The sequence below is a fragment of the Helicoverpa zea genome, chromosome 6 (genome assembly GCF_022581195.2).
Source record: "Helicoverpa zea isolate HzStark_Cry1AcR chromosome 6, ilHelZeax1.1, whole genome shotgun sequence".
NCBI classification, from domain to species: domain Eukaryota; kingdom Metazoa; phylum Arthropoda; class Insecta; order Lepidoptera; family Noctuidae; genus Helicoverpa; species Helicoverpa zea.
In genome coordinates this window covers 7,350,533-7,363,630 of record NC_061457.1, presented here as the reverse complement: position 1 = coordinate 7,363,630, position 13,098 = coordinate 7,350,533, and the positions used below count along the sequence as shown (strand labels likewise).

At 33.5% G+C, this 13,098-nt stretch overlaps 2 protein-coding genes across 3 annotated transcripts; both read right to left on the bottom strand.

Annotated features, from left to right (window-relative positions):
- Positions 1-32: 32 nt before the first annotated feature.
- On the bottom strand, positions 33-2,615 carry LOC124631097 (WD repeat-containing protein tag-125-like). 2 transcript variants are annotated; one of them, XM_047165268.1, is made up of 6 exons: positions 2,334-2,615; positions 1,729-1,952; positions 1,243-1,432; positions 855-1,056; positions 515-712; positions 33-374 (listed from the first exon to the last, which is right to left on the bottom strand). In XM_047165268.1, exons 1-6 carry the CDS (start codon positions 2,543-2,545, stop codon positions 201-203), a joined length of 1,200 nt encoding a protein of 399 aa, XP_047021224.1. In that variant the 5' UTR covers positions 2,546-2,615; the 3' UTR covers positions 33-200. The 2 variants fall into 2 exon arrangements, with proteins under 2 accessions (XP_047021224.1, XP_047021225.1); XM_047165269.1 differs by having other exon boundaries at positions 2,354-2,439.
- Positions 2,616-7,852: 5,237 nt separating this feature from the next.
- LOC124631329 (TAR DNA-binding protein 43-like) lies at positions 7,853-13,083 on the bottom strand. Its single transcript, XM_047165674.1, has one exon. The coding sequence runs from the start codon at positions 12,825-12,827 to the stop codon at positions 11,592-11,594; it is 1,236 nt and encodes a 411-aa protein (XP_047021630.1). The 5' UTR covers positions 12,828-13,083; the 3' UTR covers positions 7,853-11,591.
- Positions 13,084-13,098: the final 15 nt, after the last annotated feature.

Sequence of the window (13,098 nt, the reverse complement as noted above, 5' to 3'; positions counted from 1 at the left end):
CTCAGGGCTAGGACAATAAAATTACTTCAACAGACATTTACTATTTTACATATATTTATGCTCAAAAATGATTATATTATTCTTGATCACCAAAGCTTATGTCGAAAAAAATTACACTATATAATGACTGTTTGACTCTTTTCTTTCTTTTCTAGGTTATCTTGAAAACTTTGGGTGCTAGCATATCTGACACTAGCCAATCAACCGAAGTCTACTGTTTGAAGTCTTTTTCCGGTTACAAATGAAACTCTTGGCACATTCGGTATTTCAGAAATCTTTTTGTAAGAGTCTGTTGCTTTTTTTGGTTTCCGTCTTATAGTGCCAAAATCGAATGCATATATGCCGCCTTGATTATTACGTATACTACATTCTGTCTGAAAAAACAATTTAAAACGTTATAATTTGATAATTTTATGGATATGCAAAACAATATCGGACCATGGATGTCTTTTCTACCAATTTAATTTAAGCTAACCGGAAATAGGTGAACTTACTGAATATAAGTTTAACTTACTACTTTCATGTTTGTATCTACGACTCTTAAAATATTTGAGTCTGATCCACCACATACAATCAAGTTAGTATGCGGCACCATTTTCCCGCAATACAGTTTTGACTGAAAGCTGTCCGGGACGATAGTTTCGATTAATTTGCATGATCCATAATCCCATAACTGGATGCTATCTTTCTCTTGCCAAGAACATGTTAGTATCTGAGAAAAACCGAAACACATTGGTGTCAATATAGTATGCTTGGTATGCATAACTCATGGGCTTGGAACATGTTGCGAGTCGTTGGCCAGATACCTATCCTACCTTTTTCTTTCTAATTAGGATAAAATAATCTATCCTTACCTGTCGTCCGGGCTTATCAAAGTCAAGTCCTTCGCCGCACATATGCACACCGACAAAATAACGTGTTGCGTATGGCTGGCGGTCGTCCCAGCACATTACTGTATTGTCCCATCCACCCGATATCATCTCATGTTGTGATCTCGGATTGAAGGCACACGCAAATATTCTTGACGTGTGACCGTCCAATTTATTTTTCTGATTACTGTGAAGTAATATACTTTGACAAGAATTGAATGTCTACAATCACTAGGCATAGTCATTTAACAAGAGATCTAAACAAAAAATATTAATACTTTAAACTATGGCTTATTAAGTTACTTTAGGCGATGGCTGAGATAAGTATCAATTTCTTTTTAATTGAAATAAAAGATAATATTGTTGAACTCACCTGGAATAAAAAGCTCGTTCCTGAGTTTGCGCCTCTTCGTCGTACATGTTCAGCTTAGCATCATCACCGTAAGTAACAAATTTACTGTAACGTGGATGATAATTTAATCCCAAGGTTTGCCGTTTCTCACGAATCGTGTACAAACACTGGTCATATTTATATTTCCAGCATTTGATACACCCGTTTACATCTAAGGATATTTGCATTAGTAGGTATTAATATGCTATTAGTTTTTGATTAATGTTGGGTGGTATGGGAGGAGCTACTATAACGCGCCTCTTGCGAATAATGCGTAAATCATTAAGAATATTCTTGCACCATGTCCCAGTGGTCAGCGACACGCCACGCTACAGACACGTCATTGGAGATTTAATATGGGCAGCGCACACGTAACAGTATCAGCCTCGGCCAAGGAATCCAATTCCAGCCAAAAAGTGGCCTTTTAAATTCATAATACGTAAGTTATCGGGAAAAGTGCATACTAACAAGACGATAACAGCATATTCGTAATAGGATTCGCTTTGCTGACTGGCCGGTGTTTGATAGCAGTAACAGGTCCGGGGTACGCTCGACATTCTTCATCGACCAGGGTGTGGATACAATTACCCGTATTGCAACTAAACACTCTCATTGATCCGTCAGTGAAACCAGCGGCTATCTCGTTGACATCTTCCGTGTATTTACAGCACATTATATCCTTATTCGTATCACTGAAATAATTATAGATAATAATAATGCCCCCGCAGGACACCACCAGGCCTGTGTAGCGATGGAGGGGTCGGGTAGGTGGGGGTTGGCGAAAGGCATCAGCAATTACAATTAGGTACTGAAATGTTTCCACGAGACAATCTTTTTTAATCGGTTTAGGGATCTTAGAATAAGGAAATGGTGCGGCGCGGATACCGATAGCAATGAAATGAGAATATCCTTGTATAGATGCATTTTGGAAAGTCGGTTAACAACAATCTCAAGGCCCTAATCTCTACTGTCTTATCTCACGTAGTTTGTCTTCTTTACTAAGCAGCATCTGATGATCTGACTGATCTCTAAAGTAAACGATCACTGCATAACTAATATAAATTTACTCTTACATAATAGAAAGAATATTTACGTCTCCTTGATAAATCTGATTCTGTTCTAGATGGAAAGCCCGACTTTCTACAGCAGGTGTGCTGGTATGTACACTGACTATTTCCTTCTTATTACTCCTGATATATGTATTTGTGATTGCGAAACTCTTTCGAGCTGTCTTCATACTAGTAGGCGCCATGGGACCAGCTACTGTTTTCCGCTGAGGGTCCATGGTAAGATACAAGGTCAGAAATTATTTGTACTGTAAAACTGAAAATTTAGAATTATAACATATAATTTTGATGTCAATCCAAAGTTTAGAGTAATATCGTTCAATCTGTCATTAGTCTAAAACTTCAGTTCTGACATAATGAAGACAGTCTATATGCCCGTTTTACATTATTCCAGATTCTAGTCCAGGCGATATCGTCTATGAGCTATTTTTCTATCAGCTTGGATTGGTTGTTTGTGCCTGATTCCAGTAACGCTGAAATGGCCTTGCTCGATTCAGGGTAGACCGCTAATCCTGTTCCAGAGAGTTATCTAGGGCTATAGGTATTGTATACCAATAATGTAGACGGGACATTATATTGTTTATGTAGAGTATGCAACGGTTAATTTCTCTCCATTTAACTGGCACTTAAGTAAAGAAAAACCCACCCGACCACGCAAAAATTCTTCAGCTTCAGATAAACCATCTTGTTAGGTCTTTTGTCACAAATTCATATGAAACAAATAAACTACGGCTTAATATAATGATTCAATCGATTAAAGTGATCGTTATAATTGCATTTAAATTGATTTCTAACTCTTAACTGAGCTATTAAGTAAAAAGTCACATCAATAGGTACTGTTTATATTTGGCTCTAGGTACCTAGATAGTCAATATAATTGCGGAATATTACGATAATAATATTGAAGGTACCTACCTACCTACCTAAAATCAAAATTTTGTTCACTAAAAATCGTAGCTCAATCTTCAAATTAATCCTAAACGTGAATTTTGCGTGTAACATTGCGCTATTAAAAATGTCTCGGGAGCGCTATATTTGCCTAGTCATAATAATATGGAACTTCACGTATAGGTGTCTTTGCCTCTCGTTGCATGCTAAGATATACCAGAAATGGATGCAATGTCTGCTACGAAACGATTTGAGGAATTATAGATCCATGTCACGAATTACTTAGTAAAAATCGCTTATAATAAGCTAAGAGCGTGTCGAGCCACGCTCAGCATAGGGTTCCGTAGCTGAGCATTCATCTGGACCTCCTCAGCCCAATTAGGTACCCGGTACTCCTTGACAAGACTAGTTGTCAAGCTCAATCTTCAAATTAATCCTAAACGTGAATTTTGCGTGTAACATTGCGCTATTAAAAATGTCTCGGGAGCGCTATATTTGCCTAGTCATAATAATATGGAACTTCACGTATAGGTGTCTTTGCCTCTCGTTGCATGCTAAGATATACCAGAAATGGATGCAATGTCTGCTACGAAACGATTTGAGGAATTATAGATCCATGTCACGAATTACTTAGTAAAAATCGCTTATAATAAGCTAAGAGCGTGTCGAGCCACGCTCAGCATAGGGTTCCGTAGCTGAGCATTCATCTGGACCTCCTCAGCCCAATTAGGTACCCGGTACTCCTTGACAAGACTAGTTGTCAAACTTTCTGGCTTATTAGGTAGTGGTACGGAACCCAGACGACCCCACTTTTATAGGTAGGTAACAGTAATAAAACAAAATTGCAACGCTAAATAAATTTTTATTTCATGTCAATAGGTTTTTCACACTCAAATTATAATGTACAGCTTATACATAATAACATCAAATCTGTCTAGCATTAATAGAATTTTAATATCACGGAGCAGCAAATAACAAGGATGTGCATCTTCATAAGTAAATTACATGTGCTTCAGTTGTGTCTGATAACAAATTTTCTTAACTGTTCTAGATTTACATTATAAATGATCAGCCCGGTAAATATTATAGCTGAAGCTATTACAAAAATAACATTTTGTAGCCCACATAGCTGTTTTTTACAAGAACGGTATACCTACATATTTGAACTTTGGCCCTAGTGGTTGGTCTATTAATACTCCACACCTATTTACAACTTAGTCGGACAACGCATTTTTTTTAGAAAAGCAAAGCAATCCGGTCAATCCACCAAACTCAGACTGATCTAAAACTTCGCATTTGATTGGGTCCAATAGTCCGTAATGCTCTAGTTATTGGTTACAGCGCTGTCTGCTTTATTTAGCGTTAAGGTTGAATAAAGTTTAATGTTAGATATCTCTCTGAAGGATGTTGACTGATACAAAGTAGTAAGAAATTACCTGTATATTTTTAAAACAAGCTTTTTATGCTCTAGATTAGTTTTTTAACACTAGGACTGAATAGCTCTGAAAAGGATCATATCTATGGTCTTATTCGTCGAGGACGTCTCTGAATGAGAAGACACTCGTGACTGCAGTATTAGGATAGGTAATAAAACCTACTGGCTACTTCTATATAAAGTTGTCATCGGAACTGAATATGGATGCCTAATTTCAGTCCTAACTCTGTGGAAATGGTTAAATTAAAACTTACAAAAGTTCTTACTAACAATCGTAGCAAATAAAAGCTCATAAGTACTAAAAACAAATAAAAAATGTCCAATAGTTATTACTAACCCAAAAGACATTTTTTGGCAACATCGCTATAGCATGTTCGTACATATACCGACAGTTGTTGTTAAATAGTGTTAAGAAAAGGGCCATTATTCTAAGAATATTTGTAGAATCATAGTTCATGATTGCAAAAAGTAGGATAAATATAATAAATATTTTTCATTTATTAACTCATATTTATTACTTAAGAAAATCATGTTTTTGTCTTCATCATGTATATTTATAATATAGCAATAAAGATGAATTCTTTGATAAAGTTTAAGTTATGCTTACTTAGTGCACATCAATCATATTAAGGGCAGGTTAAACCTTGTAAATCACATAGGACGCCAAAGAAACCACGCAAACGACGTCGTCACACAACGATACTATATATTAGTCATTAGATTACTCATAATGTCTTGCACACCAAAACATTCATAATAAATAGACAATTACTCTACAAGAAATGTAGTTGCAATCAATTCGCATACAGGACTTATATCTTAAATCTCGCCCATGAGCCTTTTAAGAGCCATGACGCGAGGCACCTCAAAATATGTACTAAAGGTTAGTATCTTGCAAGCTATTGTTTGTTAAATTACGTTGATTCTAGCGATTTATAGATAGGTATTATTATTTCACGAAATCAGTGCAGGGTTTATAATATGTTGACATGTTAATAAATAGGTACCTATCTATGTATGTATATATTAATATATTTTTCAGGTTTCTCTTTACCTTTTTTACCCAACTGTTTTATATTATTGGTTTTATTTTTATATAGGTAGTAGGCAATTTATAATTTTACAGTTATATAAATTACTTCAATGCTTGAAAACTTTTACGACATGCTTTTAATGACATACAAAACTGAGCTGACTGTTTTAAAATTCATCTTAAACAAATAAAACACGTAATTGAATAAATATAAATTTAAGTACCCAAAAGTATTGCACAGAATGCTTCTAATTTTCAAGACTTCCCAAAAAGGAGTAGGTTCTCACTTTACATAAAGGGTAAGCCTAAACGATTATTTACAGGCCATCTAATTTAATGAAAATCATACCAGCACTGATCTCACTCATTGGATTTTCACGTATAAAGGTAATAAGTCCATCTTTTAAGAAAGACAAGATATGAATCCAGAGACAGAGACCCCGCGGTCATTATAATTTATTAAATGGAGGGCCGCAAAAATTACACTTAAATTTTATTTCATCAAACGAAATATTTAATTTCGATATTTAAAAAAATCGATGTTCATGAGTCATGCATGCATAACAAAGTTCCTATTAAGAAAAAGACGAGAATAATGTACAGCTTGGCAAAAAAGAGTGTGGAATAAATGAGGTCAGCACTATCGCACCTGTGGCAACCCGGAATACTACGACTCACAGATTTTGATATTTGTTATTTTTGGAGATATTCAATCCTAAGTAGGCGATGTCCCTGGGACACTTCAATGTCCAGTATTAACGATGTTAACAAATTTTATTTGATTTTGATTTTTAGTTCTAACTGTCACCGCGTCAGACTCTTTTTTGCCAAGCTGTAACAACGAGCGCGATTTTTTGCAGCAATTTGACTAATGTAGGTACTCAAATCAAGAAAAATATATTTCTGTAAGTTTCGTTATATTATACAATATCAAATTATTATATAACCTAAGATATTGATTATAAATAACTATTGGAAAATATTAGAAACTTGTTCGTGATCTACGCCTGATTTTTTTTTTCAATATTTTTTTGGTAGTAGAAGGATACGATTTATTAACTAGGTACATATTTTACTTTTAAACTCATCAATTTTTATTAAATTATCATTTCTAAATAATAAATACAAAACCATTTTGTCGCTTACGACTTTTAGTTATAAGCCAGCGTGCGTATTGTAATCCTCGCCCCGCTCAGACGCTCCATCCCCTCTTGGCGCCTTAGATGCGCGTGCCGATTATGGAATTATTGTTGACCAATTCGTGGCCTTAATATTCACGTTTTACCATATTATACGCATCACGGTGTCGCGAAAATTGCACTGAGGTTCACGAGTTTTTCTTCATTGCGTAGTAGAAAAGAAAAATCATGTTAAATTTTTTTGCTAACAAAAGACAGACTTATTAATTCTTTGTATGTCTGAAAGTGGAGTGTCATATTGAGCAATCAGGCAATTCTAATGTTTGAATTATTATATTTTCACGTTCAAACAAAGTCAACGGTTGTTTTGAGGATAACGGACGTTTATATTGTAGGTAATTTTGGGCATTATTATATTGAAATAAGATATGTAGTTAAAATGAATTTAAATTTAGTTGCAGTAGGCACAGAAATACAGAGATATTATATTTTTTAATTTTCCTCTCCATACACATTATTTCGTAATAGGTAGGTACTCGTAGGGTTTTCATATTTCTAGTATATTACATTTAGTAGGTAGGTATTGTAATATTAGAATTCTGTTAGAGTTTGTCTAATATTTTTATGCAGGTACCTATTTAACCCGTCTGCTAGATTCCCAGATTGCTAGCAATCTGATTAACATTTTATTTTATGTAAACAGTTTGAATAGAAAATATAGTTTAGCTTACTGATTAGTTCAAGTAATTGACCTTTAGAAAACCGAGCTTTACGTATGCCTATGAAAGATACACCTGTTTGCGTTTTAACCTAAACAATGATTTAAGTAAATTTATGCGCACACAAATCTGAACGTAAGTAGGGTTTACTTTTCTTTTGATTAATATTGGTCAATTGAGACTGCAATAGTACGCAGACACATTATTCCTTATATTGCACGTAAAACTTTATAGAGAAAAAAACAAGCAGTGGTGCAGATTGTGCAAAATGTGAAAATCTGAGACTGAGATGCTGCATTAAAACTATCGAATTGAATATATATGTTCTATTTATAATATTATTAAAACAAATTACACATTAATTATATGTCCTCTTTGTCTTCATTTAAGAAAATAATTAAAATCGTGTTTATATTACATATAACAATGCCACACATATATATAAATTGACTTTTTATGGGATAAATAAGTATGTCGTGTCTCCGAAAAATACCCATTAATTGTGATATTGTTAGATTAGACATAACACACGTTAACAATGCTTATTCTACACCGATAATCGACATGCATTTATATTAAAACCAAACAACAAATGGCCAAACCAAATAAGTTAATAAAATAAACAAAGTCAAGCAAAAACATACACAAGAAAAACAATACCAATACCTATATTTACCTATCGACAATATTTTCGGAATATTATGTACGTAATTAATTATACAATGAATGGATAAGCATAATCATGGCTTGAAAAGATATTGAAATATTCAATGCATCAGTAGAACAGTATTTTGCGATGGTTGTATATCTACTTACATATTGGTTATTGAGAAATATATCATTATAATACTTAGTCGAACGTTTGTTTTACCGTTTCGGTTAGATACGGAGACGATAAGGCATTTGCCACGGGTATTTTTATCGTAGAGCTTTCTTTTAAAGTTTTTATAGTCTCTAAGAACATACAATATACCTACTTAAGTGTAGTTACCATATTGCAACTATTCTTAGCATTGTGTAAAAAAATGTATGCAAAATTATTTAATTTTGTTATAACTAAGTATATTATTGATTTAAATTAAAGAGTCAATCCAATCTGGAGGTCTAGTCTAGGTAGTTATATATAAATGGGGGGTAGTGGTATCATATAGGGGCTCGCTACCCAAATTAAAGGCCTCAGGAAATAAGATTCGCGTACAAAATGAAATGGGACATAATTCACAAATATGCCTTAAGTTTTGATTAGAAAAGTACAAATTCGAAGGCTCACCAGGAATTTAATCATTTTAAGAAGGCAATGGAATCTTATCATAAAGTAGGTATATTATAATCCTTCGTAGAGACACGATTAATCGTTATAGAATGGTGTCTTATTATCATCTCGTTTATGTATGTATATATACAGTCTTGCAATTTGTACAAACATCCTTTCGGTTTCTCCTAAAATTTATTTACAGAAGCTATTGGATCAGTGCTCTACAGCTAAGTCTATATATACCCATTCAGTAAACAATCCCACATTGCTTAGTAACAAAAATATTCTAACTATGTATTTATTTCGTCAAAAATAGACATCTGTCTACAATTTTCATACCCACATCCACCTGAGGAAACATACACAATAAATTTATAATAATCAACATTATTTGTTAAACAATGTAACAATCAATAGATTTCTATTTTTTTACTATACAATGTATGAACTCTCAACAGTCTGCTGTTAAATCATAATCATTACCTATTAATGTACAAAAGCACAGTACACTTATTTCTATTACACACATATTAGCACTGAAGTTGCGTAAGATCCAATCGTAAGGTGGTCCAATTAATTGCGATGTAAGTAATAGTAATTAGTACGCAAAATATAATTTCTCATTCATTTTTAACCACATTCCTGGCAACATTATTTATATACCTCTAGACAGATTAATAAAATTGGATAAAATTTATGTGAATTAAGATTAGAAAAAAAGAATAGCTCTTATTTTGGTAAATATATATACTATGCAAATATATACTAACAGTGATGTTTATATTATCAATTCAATAATTCTTTAAAACATAATGTTTATTAGGTGATTTTATTTAATGCTCTAATCAAGCTTTTGTCAGATGTAAATAAAAATCTTAACCATGACAGCTTGAATTCTTGGTATGTATTGATAAAATGGTAACTTGATTTTCAAAGGCCCTCTCAACAAGGTCCTTTATTGAAATAGATATACATAGAAAACTACAGTAAAAACTTATTAATGCAGTGAAACAGAACTTTTTAACTTTATTATTTTTTTTTTTAATCCAGATTAAGGAACATGTAGGGTTAGTGTAAGCATTTAGATACAATTAGATGTTGCAACAGTAATTTGTGCAGTGTTGCACTATTTTGTTGTATTAATTGAAATATTACTGTTTACTGCTACTGTTGTTGCTCTTCTATAGTATGCTATACTTATTTAATTGCCATTCAATAATTTTTATGGTTCCATACCCAAGGGGTGCACATATTTTCGCAGAATGAAATAAATATTCAAGTTGGATGAATATCAAAAACAAATAAAATAAGAATTCCTTTCATTAATTTTATGATTTTTGACATTTTATCTAGCATTAACGTGTTATTTTTTGCTGTTTATTGCACAAATCATGCAATTATGTTTATAAATGATAAAAAAAAGGGTAATTAATAACACCTTTATAGTCAGAATTTAAAAAAATGAGAGTGAGCCTTTGCCAAATGAAATAAAAAACATTGCACCAAGCCCTTTGAGCCAAGACCCAAGAAATTCAGATTTCTGGACAAATTGTTCTCAAAATATTTGGATAGTAATTTGACTGAGTTCTTTTCTCCTTTTATTCCTTATTTTCATTTTTTTAAATTATTGATGATAAAAACGTTTCGTTATATGACCTGAAAATTATATGACTTTGATATGACGTTAAGTTTCCTGCATGCAAGTACCTAGGTCAGGGCCATCATCATCAGCTAGGAAAAGAATTAAAAAAATAAAAAAAAGATCCCTCATTGCAAAATGTTTAGCAAAACAATAACCGTCTTACCACAAAAACTTTTTAACGTCAGTTTAAGACTTGTCTAAAAAAATGACAAATTATGACGTTGACATATGGTTCATTTTGGAGCCACATTTTTTTTAGACAAGTGTAAAACAGTGGTTAAAGTTTTTGTAGTAAGGCCATAAATAATTAATCTTAGGCTCCCCTAAAAACAATAAATAATTTTAGGTTTACAAAAAATATGTTGATAAAATTATTGGCATGATCTGTACTGAAATTTTTCGACAGATTCAAAATTAACATCATATAACTTTATAGTTGATACTAACCAAATGTGTTTCATAATCTGGATTTTATATATTTTTTATACTATAGAAGCCTGCTGAAAAATCATAACTTGCTGCTACATTGTATGTTGTTACAATTATTTATAATAACTAGGTAAGCTGCACCATTATGATTGTCTTGAATTTGTATGACTATTAATTTTTGACTACACAAATAATTATAACAATGTGTAATAATGAATACATTTAGTTAAGTAATTATAATTATATAGTATACAGACAATGAACTCTTCAGGCTTCTACAGTAATATACATATTCAATTGAAATATGTTTTGCACTTTTTGGGCCAAAACAAATACATGATACCTTTTTCATGCTAAATTGCTGAAAGTTCATGATTTCAATTGACAAATTATTAGGAAGAAGCGCAACAAGACCAATATTTATTTAATATTATATATAAGTATGTAACTAAAATATAATAATTCATCTAGTGTGCAATGTTTGTATGATCCATGATACCGTAATCTAATCCATTTGTAATATAATTATATAAGTTTGAATAAAATCAACATAACACAAGCAACTCCACAATAAATAAATAACATCAGTAGCAAACTATTTATGTAAACCACTCTCTTTACCATAAGAACAATGATTTTTTATTATGTAGATACACATGATAATAATTATCTAATTGTTGCTACAATCACAGAAATTATTGTGAGCTTTCAACCAGATGATAGATCAAACAGAGTGGCCTTGGGACTGGTGACGCTGTCCCCACTGACTAGAAGGTCCCTGAGCAGAATTACCTTGTTGCATCCAGGAGAGAAAGTTGGGTGGAGCTGGTGGTGCAGATGAAGCTGGTCCAGCAAAGGCGCCTTGCTCGGACCCACCGGACGGTATGTTGTTAATAAGGCCCCAACCAGCAGCTTGATTTAGTGCAGCTGCCACTAGAGCCTGGTTTACTGGAAGTCCTCCCATTCCCAGAGGCATGCTGCCACCTTGGGCTTGGCCTCCCCCTCCAGCAACAGCAGTTTGACCATGTTGTCCTGATAAGCTCAAAGCTTGCATGTTAACCATGTCCATGTTGCGGCTGCTCCATGAGTTATTGTTTGAAGCATTGTGTGGGTGGCCATCATCATAATTTCTACCAGGCATATTACGTAGATTGGAACCACTTTTGTTTTGTTTTGGAGAGGCATTAGAAACATTCACTGACACACCTTTAATTATGTGATCCTGACCACAGAGGCTTTGTGCAACCTCAGGATCCAAAAATGTAATAAAGCTAAAAGCTCTAAATGGTTTGGGGATAAACACATCTGTCACTTCCCCAAACTGTGAGAAATATTCTCTCAAATCATTGGCTGTTAATTCTTCTGTACAGCGACCAACAAACACTTTACAGGGCATAGATGCAACTGAACCTTCTTTTGAGTTGGGTATCCGAACATCACACCATCTCCCATCAATCATGTGCCTCTGTGCCAGCACTCTCATCTGAGAGGTATAAGAAGCAAACCTAATGAAGGCAAAACCTTTAGACATACCAGTTTTGGGATCTCTCTTTAATTGCGCCATTAAAACTTCTCCAAATTTCTCGAAATACTCTCGTACAGTTTGCTCTGTGGCTTTCCAAGGCAATCCCAACACTATCAAATCTGAGCATAAGTTATCATTACGCTTATTTTTTGCCGCAGCTGATTCGGAGTTTTCACCCGGTTTGCGTTTAGATTCTTTAGGAAAGCTACATATGTATAAATGATTACCCCAACCTTCTGGGGGTGGGTACAATCTGCCATCTCTTAATCTGATACCCCTGATGTTTTTTGTTTCAGGGTGACGATATTTTAGGCCACAACAGCCTGGAAACTGCGCCGATACGGTAGTTAACATCAACGTACCATCATCTTCGATTGGTAATTCTATGGGTTCTTCATTTTCATCTTCAGCCACGGGCAAGTACTCGAAGGACATTATTTCTTATTCATGAACAATATTCATAAAAATTGATAAAAATAAACACAGATATTATACTTAACACTATACAAATGTACAATTTTTATGTCATATAAATAAATAAAATTAATTAACGTCACCTACGGGTTATGAACCCATTGCAATTTGCAGGTTGAAAACATAGTTCGACATACAAATTTTGATCTATTGTAGAGGTGGAATCAAAGGGAATTTGTAGAGTTACAAGTGTCAAATAATGGTGATCATGCTATAGTAATAGACAACTTTC

Excerpts from the sequence above, each read along its gene's own strand:
- LOC124631097 (XM_047165268.1), bottom strand. The coding sequence starts at position 2,545 with ATGGACCCTCAGCGGAAAACAGTAGCTGGTCCCATGGCGCCTACTAGT. Across the intron at positions 713-854 it reads TTGATAAGCCCGGACGACAG|ATACTAACATGTTCTTGGCA; the intron begins GTAAGGATAGAT and ends GGTTTTTCTCAG. Across the intron at positions 375-514 it reads TAGATACAAACATGAAAGTA|ACAGAATGTAGTATACGTAA; the intron begins GTAAGTTAAACT and ends TTGTTTTTTCAG.
- LOC124631329 (XM_047165674.1), bottom strand. The coding sequence starts at position 12,827 with ATGTCCTTCGAGTACTTGCCCGTGGCTGAAGATGAAAATGAAGAACCC.